Source organism: Equus asinus, chromosome 16 (assembly GCF_041296235.1).
Source record: "Equus asinus isolate D_3611 breed Donkey chromosome 16, EquAss-T2T_v2, whole genome shotgun sequence".
Classification (NCBI taxonomy): Eukaryota; Metazoa; Chordata; class Mammalia; order Perissodactyla; family Equidae; genus Equus; species Equus asinus.
In genome coordinates, this window is record NC_091805.1 from 20,531,443 (window position 1) to 20,548,147 (window position 16,705).

Consider the following 16,705-nt stretch of genomic DNA (forward strand, 5'->3'; position numbering starts at 1 on the left):
GTAAAAATTTTAAAGCAAAATGGTTTACCAAAGACTTAAAGCTAAGCTGCAAATTATTAAAGCTAATCTTTGGTTCCTTTCTTCTTTCCACTTTGTACCTCATTACATTGTAGTTTAATACTCCAATCAGGAATTGTCTCAAGCTCTAGTTTTTCTTACATCTTTAATGGAATTCTTAGGTCCAGTGTTTGCTCTACTATTCTTATTAGGAGAGCCGTCTGTTCTGAAGTAACTAACTTTTAGGTCTAATGGTAATATCCCTACAAAGGAGTTTATTAAAAATATTTGTTATTAAAACAAAACCCTGTAAATAACTCATGGATAGAAACTGTAGTATTATTATCAGCCTCTTCCTGACCCTTCAAAGAATAAAAGTTTGCCATTTACCTTTAATTCCCTAGCAATCTTGCATATATAAGACATAAAGTTATGTGAGAAGATTTGGTGGAACAAACACTAAAAACTTAACCCCTTCTTAAGGACAATGGAAAATTGCCATTTATCTTAGGTATTCAAAACAAATAAATACATAGTGTACTTAATACCAATAATTAAGCAAAAAAAACTTTTTATACTAAGTATTTTATTGTATGCTGCTGCCAGTGTATATAAAATAATTACCCTTGTGAAACAGAAATTCATGAAAATTCAGAGAGGTAGATGTTAAGGACTGACAAAAGCAGAAGTTTGTATAGTATGGCACGTGTTACAGGGATAAGCTTTTATACAGGCTTCAAATTCAGCTCTCCTTTGAATTCACTGGTTCATGAACAGTGGTTTACAAAACCTGAAATGGAAAAAAAAGTGAATTAGGGCAAAAGTCTCAAAGAACAATAGTCTTTTCTGAATAGCAGTACATCTTGTATTACTTTTAGGGCATTCATATTAATGTCAGTTTATACAAGTGCTTTCAGTTAAACTAAGTCTTTTAAAAAGAGACATAGAGTTTGTAGGAAGAAATGAGAATGCCTATAGTGTAAAATGTAATTTAATTTTCACAACCACACGGAACTATGTATCATTTATGGTTCATAAATAAAAAGATTTAAAGAGTAACTTGCCAAGATCATTTCCAAAATATACTCTGTATCCCAATAAAAAAGGTTGATATAAAAGTCTCAAAGTTGAGAAAAATCTGAACATCCCTAGGAAATGAGCAATAGTAGTGAGGAGAGCAGTTTGGCAATATCTACTAGGTAGAAGATGCAATCACACTCTATTTACCTAGATAAACCTACACACAAAGAGAAATATGTACGTGGACATTAACTACAGCAGTGTTTCATTAGTAAAGAACTGGAAATAGCCTAAATGCAACTCAACATGGGTATGGATAAATAAGCTTAGGTTTTACGCATGGTGGAATACCATACAGCCATTAAAATGATGGCAATTAACATGGATCAACACAGACCTCAAAAGTAATGCAATAGTTATGCCTTAAAGAAACAATAGCTATGTTTAAAAACTATAAAACACAATAAATATATGTAGTAAAAAGTAAAAACGTGGGCATACCAACTTCAGGATAAGTTATCTCTATGGAAAGGTAGAAAAAGTGTATCTTTCATTTTTAAAAATAAGGTAAACCATTTAATTCAGGATGGTAGATACATGGTTCATCTTTATAGTTATCTGAAAATTTTAGATATTCCAGCACAAAAATGTTCAAGAGGCTGGTGAAAAAACATGTTTAACTTCACTTAACATGTACAATAATCAGTGCAAATTACAAAAACAAGATAGGCAGAAAATAGCAGCAAATAGGCTCAGATCTGTTTGGCAAGGGCCCAGCAAAAACATTCTCAAGCTCCAGATGGAATAATATAAAAGTTTAATATAAGACTAGTGTCATTACATTTTAAATGTCATCCCTTATTAAATAATTTTACTTCTAGAAATTTATCTTAAAGAAGTAATTAGGTAAAGTATACATACAGGTACCAAGATACTGGCCTCAGTGAAGCCTCAAATTTGCAAACTTCAATATTCAATGTAGTATAATTAAGTTACATAAGTTATAGAACCTCCACTCAACATCTCATTTACAAAGAATATTTAATGAAATAATTCATGTTTTTTTAAAAGCAGAACAAAAAACTGTACATACTATGATCCTCACTATTTTTAAAAATACATAAATCTTTTTCTTTTGAAAGAAAAAAAAATATAGGGGCCAGCCCCATGGCCAAGTAGTTAAGAGTTCCACAGGTTCTGCTTCGGCAGCTCTGGGTTCGCAGGTTCGGATCCCAGGGGTGGACCTACTTTACCTATCAGCCACGCTGTGGAGGTATCCCACATACAAAATAGAGGAAGACTGGCACAGATGTTAGCTCAGGGCTAATCTTCCTCAAGAAAAAAAAGGAGGAAGACTGGCAATGGATGTTAGCTCAGGATGAATCTTCCTCACCAAAAATAATTATATATATAATCTGTTAACAAGAGTTATTTCTAGGCATGCAAATCATGGTAATTTCTATTTTCCTTGTACTAGCTGTTGCAAAATTACCTATTTTTTTAATTATAAAAGCTATGAGTATAAACACTCAAATATAGATTCTTCACATCTATGCCACTTGGTATGGGCCTAGGACCACCAGCATCAGTGTAACCTGGGAGCTTGTAAGAAATGCAGATTCTAGGGCCTCACCCCAGACCTACTGAATTAGAATTCGCATTTTAACAAGGTGAACTGTAGATACATTCAAGTTTGAGAAAAAATGCTTTTACATCCAAATATTCTTTTCCTAGCCCAAAGTGTTTCAAATCATATCCACAAAGGTGTTTTATTATACTGCCAGGATTAATAGCCATTATTTTACTTTGACATCTGGGTTCTTATCCCCACCATATCTGTAACCTTAAACAAGTCATAGACTCCTGTGAAATGAAACTATTAACAGCCAGTTAAGAAGCCAGATGTCTTAATAGTATTTTATATCAAACGAAAATAAACCACTTTAGGGGCCGGCCCTGTGGCCAAGTGGTTAGGTTTGCACGCTCTGCTTTGGTGGTCCAGGGTTTCACCGGTTCAGATCTTGGGCACAGACCTAGCACTGCTTGTCAGGCCATGCTGAGGTGGCATCCCACACAGCTCAACTAGAAGAATCTACAACTAAATATACAACTATATACTGGGGTGCTTTGGGGAGAAGAAGGAGGAAAAAAACCACTTTGGAAAGTGAATACAACACAAATAGAGGTTTAAAAAGAATCTTTAATAAGCCATAAAAATAAATTTCCAAAAACTGCCATGAAGAATTAATGTTGCCAGAAGCAGGGAACTATTAAACTGTTAAATATGAAGTTGCTAGACTATTAAAAAGAATTACTTCCTCACAGAAAACCTGTTACTCAAAGGGTTTTTTTTCCTGGTGTTTCAAAAATCTTAACCAACTTAACCAATCATTGTACTTACTGGCAACATGTTGTACTTATACATGCTTCCTGGACTCTCTCAAGTCTACAAAGCTTAATTAGGGAGGGCACAACTATGTAACATGGTATTTTAGGAAGCAGCTTCCTGGACTTTGAGGAGTTAGAATGTTTGTAAAGGGCGTGTGCCACACAGTCTTCTTTTTTTTTGTTTTAAGCACTACAGTCATGCTTCCTGTAACGACGGGGATATGGTGTGAGAGATGTGTCCTTAGGGGATTTCATCTTTGTGCAAACATCAGAGTATACTTATGAAAACCTAAATGGTATAGCCTATTACATACCTAGGCTGTATGGTACTAATCTTATGGGACCACTGTCATATATATGGTCCTCTGTTGACCAAACCCTCGTTATGTGGCGCATGACTATTTTAAGGTTGCTTCTCATAGGTCAATACTGGTGAGTCCACACCCTGACTAAAGTACTCTGAATTTATAAAAGGTAGTGCCCTTGGATTACATTTTGAATTATCTGCAGCGTGTTGTGGGTCATACCTCTTTTGAACATTATGTTTTTACACACGCTGGCATTTGAATTGGAAAGTACAGATTAACATATAAGCATGCTTTAAACCAGCCCATCCTTTAGTTTCTTAATCCTCTGAAATCCAATCCACTGCCTATCAACATGAACTCACATGCTTCATTTCCCTCGTTTTATCTTTACTTAACAAATAGGAATATGGGGCCAGCCCGGTGGTGCAGCGGTTAAGTGCGCACATTCTGCTTCAGCAGCCCAGGGGTTCGCTGGTTCGGATCCCAGGTGTGGACATGGCACTGCTTGACAAGCCATGCTGTGGTAGGCGTCCCACATATAAAGTAGAGGAAGATGGGCATGGATATTAGCTCAGGGCCAGTCTTCCTCAGCGAAAAGAGGAGGATTGGCAGCAGATGTTAGCTCAGGGCTAATCTACCTCAAAAAAAAAAAAAAAAGGAATAAAAAGTAAAACCTGTTATTCCCAACTCCAAATGCTGACACCATGTCAGCTTATTGAACTATCTCCTGATTTTCTCTTGTGTTCACAAATCCAAATTCTTTGCTATGCTGCCCTATTATAGCTGGGTTCTATTAGAGCAATAACATCAGAATTAATCCAAATTAATTGGAAGTACTTTAAAAGTCATCCCCATAAACACTGCAGATTTTTTTAACTGGCTAAATATCTGCTACATACACAAAAATTAAACCAGTATTCAGGGACCCCAAATATAGCATTAGGTCAATGCTATAAAAGGTAACATCTTGTCACAGCAGTGACATTTTCTACTGACTCTCCCATACCCTCTTTATGGTTATTAAATCCTCTTTTTATGATAAAACAGAAACAATTTGTCTTCAAGACTACTAAATCAGCATGTTTCATCAATCCTCACTTTCCTCACAAAAAGACTGGAAACTTGAAGTGCTAAACAAAAGCGCATGGGATGATCTTGGTCACCTGTAAGTGCTACAGAGACAGACTTGACAAGTTATTCCTACTACGTGGGGTTCTGTTGTTTTAACGTAAGGAAACTTACCTTCCAAAGATTGGTTTTACTACAAAAAGGAACAGACTTTCTGGGGTCTGAAGGGATTCGTACTTGAAGACACTCCAGTCAGCAGGGGGTCATGTTGAGCGTTCTGCAGACAGAACTGTTTCAAATCTGCAGCGGCCTGGGAAACCTGTACAAAACAAGGGAGGAGTGAGTGAGAATGTTTTGATGAAGGTCTTCTCAAATCTTTCAAAATACCCCCAGTACACACTTTTCTTAACTCAAAAGAAGATGAGATACTAACTGAAGGTCAACAGCCATACCAGGCTCTTATGCTTACAACACTGCATGTAAATAATTCTAGTTTATAGTATGTTTTCTTTTGCTTATTAGAAACATCAAATGATTCAGTATATATAAACAGTACGATTCCATTTATCTGCAAAGCATAGCACATCTTGCTCGTTTATTACTAAATAGGCTGTGCAAGTACAACCTTGAGGGTATGCAGCATCTTGTTTTTTATTAAAAGCAGTACACAATATTAGAGGTTAAACAAAAAGCGTTAAAATTCTAGTTCTAGAAAACGATTACTTTGTCTTGAAAGCAGTATTACTGGAAAAGTGCTACTGTGGATGAACATCATGTTCTAAATCTGAACCATTCAGTTCATTGTTTTGGTATTATGTACCATCAGTTGTTTAATGTTACCAAACTGGACAGTGACAGCTTTCTGCTCAGTGTCATGTGACTGAAAGACTGATAGCAAACCTTGGTTTAACTTCACTGAGCAGCATTCCTTTAAGAAACTATATTTGTCTTAAATGTGATTTAATAATTTTCATATATGTATGCAATGCCACTCAAACAGAACTTAAGGGACTTTTATGGCTTTATAGTTATTTTGTTTATATCCTGTATCACTTAAACATCTACTATTTGTATATATTCTGGTTAAGGTAATGCAAGATAGCAAAACAATGAACTGAATGGTTCAGATGTAGAACATGAATGACTAAAAGATGACCCAAATGAAAACAATATCCTAAGTCTTGAACTGAGTTTTAGGAAGATGGGAAAACCATTTACTTTATTCTCAGTTTTAACTCTCCTCAAGGACAGTGAGAGCAGGTGTCCAGTTTGCCTGGGTATTCAGCATTTGAAATGGAGGTAAGAGTGTCACAAGTGCTCCCTATACCAAGAAATCCTGCAGATTACAGTCGTACCCAGACGTTAACCTGATAAAGGGATCCATCATCCTGAGAAGAATCCAAACTTCGTGGAATCTGTTTGTCTCTTTGGCTTATACAACAGCCCACGGTAATGTGTTCCATAGGTCTACTTAGCAACTATGTAAAGAAGTAGTTTTTAAATACCTGGTAACAAGTATTATGACAAATGGCCATCCTGCTCCCCTCAAAAGAATGTGTAGCTAAAGGGGGGGAGGAATGGGTGTATCATTTTTCACAACGTTATAACTTGGTTTCATTTACTTTAACCAGCGAGGATACAGTAAAGTTTCCGTTAATTTTCTGCCTAAAGTGTAGGAAGGCTCCAAGTTAACTCCCTTTCACAAACATCTCAAGCACCACTATGTGCCAAATATACTTCTAGACACAGAATATGCAAGAGCCAGGTCCCTGCTGTTACAGAGCTGACAGTTCAAGGGAAAAGGCAGGAGCTCTGCAGAAAAAAAGAGTGGTTTGTTAGATTGTAACCTGAGGGGCAGTGTCTCCGAGGAGGTGACATTTAAACTGAGATCGCCGACAAGAGATCCAGCCAAGTAAAACCATCATCGAGAAACTAATTCCAAGCAGTGGGGAGAACCGAGACAAAGGCTCTAAAACTGGAACAAGCTGTGAGCCAAAGCACTGTAATCATCACCATCCAGGAGGTTGAAACTCTATAATCCTGACAATTATTAGTGTCCTGGGTTGGCAATAAAGTGTATGGTCACCCTACATATGGGAGAGTTGTCAAGCATTTGTGATAATTTCTATCAGCTGTACTCAAACAAAGATTTAAACAGTAAACTTGTGCTAGTTTACAAATAAAATATCACAAAAAAGCACCTAGCACAGACTCATAGATAAAATAGATTCACAAAATGAAATCAAACCAACCACGTTTTGCAATGGGTCTAAAGAAAAGCTCATTTAAAGTTCCAAGGTAGGATGCCCTCCCCTCCTTGCTACAGCCCTAGTGTGAGACAAACCAAGAACTCTAAAACCAAAGCACTGGTGGTGGCATTAATGATCCCAATCCGAAGCCTCCTAATGAATTAGGTATATGAGGCAGGCATCTCTCTGCAGAGCTTTCATGGGGGACTAGTATTTTCATGGTAAAGCCATGGGAGGAGTACTTTAGTCTGAGGGCTTCATCTCATTTTCTTTAGAGACTAGGACTAAGCACCCTATTTATAGGTACTGCTTTCAAACAGCCTTTTTTTTTTTTTTTTTTTTGCCCCTTCCCCTTATTTTTTTCTTTCCTGGGCCATTCCAATGTACCATAAAGGCACAACTGAATGATACTGTAATGATTAGTTAAGAAATATATGATTTCGAATTTCAGTGTTAAATCCAGCCAAGATAACCATAAACTACTGGGATGAGGTAAGAATCTGGAGATTAGAGAAAAGGATTGCAAACAGCAACGGAGTCTACAGCACTAAAAGGACAGGAAGGGAGGGGAATCCACACCAAGACTAATGGGAACTAACTTTCCCTCCTGAGGTGACCACAACTGAGTAAGCTAGGTCCCTGACATTTCTACTTAAGGAAGTAGGTAAATGGGAGACCATTTTACCCCACAAAACATTTGAGGGAGAAGTAAAGACTAGCCTGATGAGTACAGAATCAAAGCATTTTGGAAATTGGCTGCTGCTTTCAACAGAGCGCATGATTTATATATTCTTCTGTTTCTTTTTTTAATTACAGTAAGTGTTTCACATGTAAGGTGACTTGCACCACAAAAAAAGCCAATCCACTGAGGATTTAAAAAATCAAGAGAAACTTGGAACAGCACTTGAAGGTCAGGTTATCATACCAACACACACAGACGGCTTTCCCCCAAAGTAAATACCCAAGACAAGGTCAATGCTAACTAGACGCCAAAGTACATAGGACTGGTCCACCCTAACCGCGTCCTCGGGTATGCGGACCAGTGATATCCCCAAGGTCAGATCACAGCAAACTGTGCCAAAGAGCTATGAAATGCACGCTTTGGACGAGGCTGTGCAGGGCATCTGCGGTAACGTGAGACTCGGGAACGCTTCGAAAACACGCTTCTTTAACCTATAGCTTAAGTTATGCCCAAGAATTCGTTTTCAAGTCTGTTTTCGGCGGATGAGAGGAGCCCGAGGTAACAATCTACTATAAAGGGACTGGGTTTGGGAAAGTTCTGAACAAAAGAAAAATACTGTTCTGAAACAAAAGTTGGATGACACCCCGTCCGGCGGCGAGAGGCGGAGGCTGGCAGAGGGTCGGGCAGGGCGCGGACGGCGCGGGGCAGCAGCTGTTGCGAGGGGAGCCGCGGAGCCTCTGCGGCGAGAGGGCGGGAGGCAGAGAGGGAGGAGGACCGGAATGCGGAAAGCCGCCGCTCAGCCCAGGGCCAGCCCGCCTTGGAAAGTCCTGAGGCGGAAGGGCGCTCCAGCCGGCCCCCCAAACCCCAGCGCCGGCGAGCCGCTACTTCTCTCAGGCGAGCTGCTCGCCGACCGACAACGCCGAGCGCGCGTCCAAACCCGGGGAAGCGAGAGCCGGACGCGGGTCCCGCCCGCCCCGGCCAGCTCGGCCTCGAGGTCCCACCCGCTGCCGCCACCGCCCTCTCCTCCCCCTCGGCCGCCTGCCCACGCCCACCTTCACGCGGTTGAGCCCGGCCTCCAGCCGGAGCTGCTGAACCACTTTCTTCATAGCGGCGACGCTGGAGGAACCAGACATGGCGCACACGAGAGCCGGGCCGACTCGTCGCTCTGTGGGGCGGGCGGGCGGGCGCGGGTCCGCGGGGCCAGACGGCAGGGCAGCGCGGCAGGGGGCGGGGCTCGGAACTTTGTCTCTAAGTTTCCGGTTCTTCGCCCAGCGGCTCCACCCTCGGCGCGCATGCGCGTCCTCCTCGGCCCGCGGTGCCAGCCTCTGGCAGAGGAGAGAGAGCAGGGAGCGAGAAGGGGCGGAGCCGACGGTGGGCGCGGCAGCGGCGGGACTCGAGCGCGGCCGGACGCCCAGCCTCCCTCCCTCCCTCCCTCTCCGGGAGGCCCGCTTGGGAGAGGTAAGGAAAGAGCATGGCGGCCTCCCAGACTCGCGAGCGACTCTGAGGAGGGCTGGTGAGGGCAGTCAGGTGCTTGAGGGCATTTGTAAAAGGCCTGGTGGCAGGGTGACGAGGAGGTGCCATTCCTCCCGACGGAGTTGGAGGCGGAGGTTGAGGGGAAGGGAAGGAGAGCGCCCAGCCGGGGCGTAGGAGCGAGAAGGGTCCGGCGCGGGTCACTGGCACCCTGGCCCCTAGAGACGTGTCTCTCAGGACCCGAGTTTGTCCGGCCGGCGGCCATCCGCAGCCCGCTTCCCCACCGTCGGGCCCCCGAGGCCTCAAGAGGGCGCGGAGGTGGCTAACCGACCGAGGGGGGCGGGCGGCGGGAAGCGGGCAAAAGAGGAGCTTCTCAAGGTTTCCTCTGTCTCCTCCCACCTCGTGGTTTTCTGGAAGTGGTTGTGAAGAAGCCATGGTGCGGGCTGAGGATGACACCTGTCTCCTCTTGTTATCCATTTCATTTGGGGGATTCACGCTTATTGTACTTTAAAAAATAAAACTTTTCATGTTTCGGGAAAGTTTGTTCTTTTGTAATTCATTTGTAATTTATTAGCTGCTGCTTGAAATTGATCCTCGAAGGAGTTTCCTGGAGAGAGAGCAGGATCTAACCAAAATTGGTTCAGCCAGTGCATGATTCGCCCATGGAAACGTATGTGTTATGTCATAGCACTTAGGACGAATGTTTCCTGTTCTGTTGGTGTCGTCCATCAACGAATACGGTGATGTTTTCTAAAAACATGAATAATTTTGTTAATACATTTCAAATTTTTTTCATAGTGAGAAAATCTATGTATAATTTGCTCTGTGACAACAAAGTCTAAATTATTTGCCAAATAGTTTAAATCATTTCACAAAAATGTACAGGGTACTTTAGTATTTTACTTAATTCATCCAGTGGATGTAATGTCTAGGGTTATAAGCCGGGGTTTGAATTCTGGCTCTATCATTTCGTGACCCTGGGCAAGCCAATTAACTTCACCGCACCTCTGTTTCTTCATTTCAAGGTGAAATGATGAAGATTGCCAGAGTTGTTTTTGACACTGAAATGAAATTGTATATGTAAAGAATATGACAGATATCTCAATAAATGTTGCTTCTCCCTCTTCCTCAGAAGTATTTTAAATTATTTTGCTTTTGGTGCCTTGTTAACTAATCTCATTCAACTTTACAGATTTATAAAATTAAACAGAAATATCTTTCCTCAAAGAATGTTCCATTTCACAGTAGTTGTAGAATATGCCTCTAAACTCTAAGGTAAGAATGGTCAAATGTAGTGCTAGAAGGGATTTCCGGGAATCTGTAGCCCAACTCCCTCTTCTGTGAGGAAGAGTGTTGAATAAGTAAAGCCAGCATTGTTTTAAGCTTACAAGTTCTCAGAAAAAGTGTTTTTGTTAAATTACTGCAGAGAGAGACCACAGAGTTTGGATTGCTGTCTCAGATATCATCTTAGTTTTTAAGTGTCTATCTAAAAAAGGATTCAATTTGGGATAGGAAAGAATAAAAGAACATTTTAAGTTCAGTTGCATCTGTAGTGATTAGCAATAAATACAGTTTATGAACTGTCAGTATCTCTTAAACCATGTTCTTTGACCTTCCATGATGATTTAAAACATTTCAAAGACCTTACCAACCTTACATAGTTCACATATCAGACGGTTAAAGACAGGCCTGTTTGTAAAAACAATTTTGACACCAAGAACATCCTTAAAACCATCAATAGCAAGAAAACCTGGAAATCTGTCATTTTCTGTTTTGTCAGCAGAGCGTAGTCAACTTAAATCTTCACCTTCTTCAATAAATACTCTTAATTCTTTAGTTCACTAGGTCTAAACTCAGTAGTTGGATAAATAAAATACTTTAAGTTTCGAGTGCCTTTCTTTGTAGGTTAACTAAAACTGACTCTCTTTTTAAAGGGAGACTCACAATTAATTCTAACCTCTTTCTCCAGGAGTGAGTTTATTCGAGTCTTTTTATAGTGGCTAAGCAAATTGAGGTTGGAGAGGATGGGTGACTTGCCCAGTTATACAGCTAGTTTGTGGTAGAGACAAGACTGGAACTGAGATCTCCTGCTTTTTATCTCATCATGTGTAGGTAATGTATTTCTTTCCATGAAGCTGGTCATATATTGGAGTAATAATTAGTTTTCAAAATTGGGTATGGAACTATAAGGTGACTTGGTTATAAGAAGCCACAAAAAGAATTAAAGTATGCAGTAAAAGTCATAAAACTTTATTATATTTTTAATTCAACATCTATGAGGGTATGGAGATATCATTAACTACACTTTAATTTTAAAGTTTACATTTTTTCCATTACCTATTGTATTACTCTTCATTTCAATTCATGCCTTGGTGATTTAAGAATCAGGAATTATGTCAAGTACTCTCATCATCTGGCATGAGGTTTACTATATAATGATTTATTTTTCCAGCATAAAAGTTTCTCTATCACCTTTTCTTTCCTCAAGCAACCAAGTAAGCAAAGAATTTTACAGCTGCAAAAGACCTTAAAGAATCCAAGCCACTTACTTTACAGAGTAAGAAACAGAGGCATAGAGTGGCTGAATAGCCTTAGAGGTTATAAAGGATTAGAAACCTGCTTTTCTGCTTCCCAATCCATTTAATTACTTTGTGTGAGATTCTACTATATTGATATGTTTAAACATGCCTCATTTCAGGTTTCCAAACTTGAAAATCCTAGGGATTTTCTTAAGTCCACAGAGCATCTCTTTGTATGCTCTATTATCAAGTGAGGCAGGAAATAAAAATTACCGGAGTCCTTATTTCTAGTCACTAAACAGTATTAGAAATTCTTAAGGTTGATTTTCAGCTGTGCTACTGACTCGAAAATCATTTTGGAAAAGAACGGAGAAAGCATGATAGCTAATTGTCTTTAAAATAGACAGTAGACCAGACATGGCAGATAGATGGTATATCTGCTTACAGTTACTCCCCCCAAACCCATAGTTGACTATGATAACCCATTTTTGGACTCTGCTACTGAGGCCAGATGTGGCCTTGGGAACCTTTTCAGTATCCATTTTTATGCAGCCAATACTAGCTGATGGGATTTAAGTGTGCAAGATAAAGCCAATTTTCCATTCCTGGAAAGGGGGTTGTAAAGCAAAAATACTGTAGATGAGAGATTAGATTAGAACTATATAGTCACTTTATCTTTGGCTATGGAGCTATCAGTCTTCTTTTTTTTTTTTCATTTTTTTATTATTTTTGCATTCATAATAGTTTACATCATTGTGAAATTTCAGTTGTACATTATTTCTTGTCTGTCATCACTTAAGTGCTCCCCTTCACCCCCTGTGCCCACTCCCACCCCCCATCCCCTGGTAACCAGTTAACTGTCTTCTATGTTCATGTGTTTGTTTGTATTCCCCATGTGAGTGAAGTCAGCTAGTGTTTGTCTTTCTCAGTCTGGCTGATTTTGCTCAGCATAAGTCCCTCCAGGTCCATCCAGGTTGTTGCAAATGGGATGATTTTGTATTTTTTTATGGCTAAGTAGTGTTCGTTGTATATATATACCACATCTTCTTTATCCAATCATCAGTTGATGGGTGCTTGGATTGCTTCCATGTCTTGGCTATTGTGAATAGTGCTGCGGTGAACATAGGGGTGCATATGTTACTTTGGCTTGTTGATTTCAAGTTGTTTGGGCAGATACCCAGTAGTGGGATAGCTGGGTCATATGGTAGTTCTATTTTTAGTTTTCTGAGGAATCTGCATACTGTTTTCCATAATGGATGCACCAATTTGCATTCGTACCAGCAGTGTATGAGGGTTCCCTTTCTCCACTCCCTCTCCAACATGTTATTTTCAGTCTTAGTGATTATAGCCATTTTGACAGGCATAAGGTGGTATCTTAGTGTAGTTTTGATTTGCTTTTCCCTGATGATTAGTGATGTTGAACATCTTTTCATGTGTTTATTGGCCATCTGTATATCTTCTTTGGAAAAATGTTCACATCCTCTGCCCATTCTTTAATCAGGCTGTTTATTTTGTTCTTGTTCAGTTGTGTGAGTTCCTTATATATTATGGAGATTAACCCCTTATCGGATATATGATTTACAAATATTTTCTCCCAATTGCTGGGTTGTCTTTTTGTTTTGATCCTAGTTTCTTTTGCCTTGCAGAAACTCTTTAGTCTGAATTCCCACTTGTTTATTTTTCCTTTTGTTTCTCTTATCTGAAAAGACATGGTATTCGAAAAGATCCTTTTAAGTTTGATGTCAAAGTGTATACTACCTATCTTATCTTCCAGGAGTTTTATAGTTTCAGGACTTATCTTCAAGTCTTTGATCCATTTTGAGTTTATTTTTGTGTATGGTGTGAGATAATGGTCTACTTTCATTCTTTTGTATGTGGCTGTCAAGTTTTCCCAACACTGTTTATTGAAGAGGCTGTCTTTTCTCCATTGTATGTTCCTGGCACCGTTATCGAAGATGGACTGTCCATAGATGTGTGGTTTTATTTCTGGGCTTTCAGTTCTGTTCCATTAATCTGTGTGCCTGTTTTTGTACCAGTACCATGCTGTTTTGATCACTATGGCTTTGTAGTACATTTTGAAGTCAGGGATTGTGAGGCCTTCAGGTTTGTTCTCTTTTCTCAGTATTGGTTTAGCAATTCGGGGTCTTTGGTTGCCATATATGAATTTTAGGATTCTTTGTTCTGTTTCCTTGAAGAATGTCATTGGGATTCTGATTGGGATTGCATTGAATCTGTAGATTGCTTTGGGTAGTATGGACATTTTAACTATGTTTATTCTTCCAATCCATGTGCCTGTAATCTCTTTCCATCTCTTTATGTCATCATCTATTTCTTTCAGTAATGTCTTATAGTTTTCATTGTATAAGTCCTTTACCTCCTTAGTTAAATTTATTCCTAGGTACTTTATTTTTCTTTGTTGTGATTGTAAATGGAATTATATTCTTCAGTTCTCTTTCTGTAAGTTCTTTATTAGAGTACAGAAGTGCAACTGATTTTTGTAAGTTAATTTTGTACCCCCCAACTTTACTGTAGTTATTAATTATTTCCAATAGTTTTCCGATGGATTCTTTAAGATTTTCTATATGTAAGATCATGTCATCTGCAAACAGTTTCGCTTCTTCACTCCCTATTTGGATTCCTTTTATTGCTTTCTCTTGCCTAATTGCTCTGACCAACACCTCTAGTAGTATGTTGAGTAAGAGTGGTGATAGTGAGCATCCTTGTTGTGTTTCTGTTCTCAGAGGGATGGCATTCAGTTTTTGCCCATTGAGTATGATGGTTGCTGGGGGTTTGTCATATATGGACTTTATTATGTTGAGGTACTTTCCTTCTATCCCCATTTTGTTAAGAGTTTTTATCATAAATGGCTGTTGGATCTTGTCAAATGCTTTCTCTGCATCTATTGAGATGATCAGGTGGTTTTTATTCCTCATTTTGTTAATGTAGTGTATCACATTGATTGATTTGAGGATGTTGAACCATCCCTGTGTCCCTGGTATATATCCCACTTGATCATGATGTATGATCTTTTTGATGTGTTGCTGTATTTGGGTTGCCGATATTTAGTTTAGGATTTTTGCATCTATTTTCATCAGTGATATTGGCATGTAGTTTTCCTTTTTTGTGTTGTCCTTGTCAGGCTTTGGTATCAGAGTGATGTTGGCCTCATAGAATGTGTTAGGACATGTTCCATATTCCCTAATTTTTTGGAATAGCTTGAGAAGGATAGGTATTAAATCTTCTCTGAATGTGTGGTAGAATTCCCCAGGGAAGCCATCTGGTCCTGGGCTTTTATTCTTTGGGATGATTTCTATTACTGTTTCAATCTCTTTACTTGTGATTGGTCTATTTAGACTCTCTATTTCTTCTTGATTCAGCTTTGGGAGGTTGTAAGAGTCTAAGAATTTATCCATTTCCTCTAGATTGTCCATTTTGTTGGCATATAGTTTTTCATAGTATTCTCTTATAATCTGTTGTATTTCTGTGGTATCTGTTGTTATCTCTCCTCTTTCATTTCTAATTTTATTTATCTGAGCTTCTTCTCTTTTTTTCTTTAAGTCTGGCTAGGGGTTTGTCAGTTTTATTTATCTTCTCAAAGAAACAGCTCTTTGTTTCATTGATCTTTCTACTGCCTTTTTTGTTTCAATAGCATTTATTTCTGCTCACATATTTATTATTTCTTTCCTTCTGCTGACTTTGGGCTTGGTTAGTTCTTCTTTTTCTAATTCAATTAGGTGTTGTTTGAGATTGCTTATTTGGGATTGTTCTTGTTTGTTCAGGTGAGCCTGGGTTGCAATGAATTTCCCTCTTAATATGGCTTTTGCTGCATCCCATATGCATTGGTATGGGATGTTTTCATTGTCATTTGTCTCCAGATATTTTTTGATTTCTCTTTTAATTTCTTCAGTGATCCATTGTTTGTTCAATAGCATGTTGTTTAGTCTCCACATCTTTGTCCCTTTCTCAGCATTTTTCTTGTAATTAATTTCTAGCTTTATAGCATTGTGATCGGAAAAGATGCTTGTTATTATTTCAGTCTTCTTAAATTTATTGAGGCTTGCCTTGTTTCCCAACATATCATCTATCCTTGGGAATGTTCTGTGAGCACTTGAGAAGAATGTGTATTCTGCTATTTTGGATGGAGTGTTCTATATATGTCTATTAAGTCCAACTGATCTATCTTTTCATTTAATTCCACTGTTTCCTTGTTGATTTTCTGTCTGGATGATCTGTCCATTGATGTGAGTGGAGTGTTGCAGTCCCTATCTATTATTGTTATTACTAATAGCTTCTTTTAGCTTTGTTAATAGTTGCTTTATGTACTTTGGTGCTCCTGTGTTGGGTGCATAGATATTTATGAGTGTTATTTCTTCTTGATGGAATGTCGCTTTGATCATTATATACTGCCCCTCTTTGTCTCTCTTTACCTGTCTTATCTTGATGTCTACTTTGTCTGATATAAGTATTGCAAGACCTGCTTTCTTTTGTTTACCATTAGCTTGGAGTATCATCTTCCACCTCTTCAGTCTGAGCCTATTGTTGTCATTGGAGCTGAGCTGTGTTTCCTGGAGGCAGCATATTGTTGGGTCTTATTCTTTAATACCTCTTGCCACTCTGTGACTTTTTATTGGAGAATTCAATCCATTTATATTTAGGATGATTATCACTATATGAGGGCTTAATGCTGTCATTTTATCACTTGTTTTCTGGTTCTCCTGCATTTCCCTTGTTTCTCGTCCTGTGTATTTTGGTCTACCAGTTAAGTTGTGTAGTTTTTTATGTTGTGTTTCTTTGGGTTCTGCTTATTTATTATTCGTGTCTCTGTTCTGCTTTTTTGTTTAGTGGTTACTCTGGTGCTTCTATTCAAAATCTCGTGGGTAAGATAGTTCCTTTTCTTTTTTGTTAAAGATTGGCACCTGAGCTAACACTGTTGCCAATCTTTTTTTTTTTTTTTCCTGCTTTATCTCCCCAAATCTCCCCAGCACATAGTTGTATATTTTAGTT

At 39.1% G+C, this 16,705-nt stretch overlaps 2 protein-coding genes across 29 annotated transcripts in view; one reads left to right on the plus strand and one right to left on the minus strand.

The window, feature by feature from the left end:
• Positions 1–563: 563 nt before the first annotated feature.
• GNG5 (G protein subunit gamma 5) lies at positions 564–8,897 on the minus strand. Its single transcript, XM_014830044.3, has 3 exons — positions 8,765–8,897; positions 4,956–5,100; positions 564–787 (listed from the first exon to the last, which is right to left on the minus strand). The coding sequence occupies exons 1-2, from the start codon at positions 8,843–8,845 to the stop codon at positions 4,975–4,977; spliced, it is 207 nt and encodes a 68-aa protein (XP_014685530.1). The 5' UTR covers positions 8,846–8,897; the 3' UTR covers positions 564–787; positions 4,956–4,974.
• A 132-nt stretch (positions 8,898–9,029) lies between these two features.
• SPATA1 (spermatogenesis associated 1) overlaps positions 9,030–16,705 on the plus strand; it is a 67,585-nt gene continuing 59,909 nt past the window's right edge. For 11 of the 28 annotated variants that reach the window (XR_011494829.1, XM_070486687.1, XM_070486692.1 and 8 more), the window contains exons 1-3: positions 9,031–9,170; positions 9,757–9,852; positions 11,152–11,294. The gene's annotated coding sequence lies outside the window, so the exon portion shown is untranslated. Of the gene's footprint in view, positions 9,171–9,756; positions 9,923–10,374; positions 10,458–11,151; positions 11,295–16,705 lie in introns of all 28 variants that reach the window. The other 17 variants (XM_070486700.1, XM_070486703.1, XM_070486691.1 and 14 more) reach the window with 6 other exon arrangements.

What these genes read in the sequence shown, in the direction of transcription:
- GNG5 (XM_014830044.3), bottom strand. Translation starts at nt 8,845, where the DNA reads ATGTCTGGTTCCTCCAGCGTCGCCGCTATGAAGAAAGTGGTTCAGCAG. An exon ending in CCGGGCTCAACCGCGTGAAG is followed by an intron (nt 5,101 to 8,764) that starts GTGGGCGTGGGC and finishes TGTTTTGTACAG; the next exon opens with GTTTCCCAGGCCGCTGCAGA.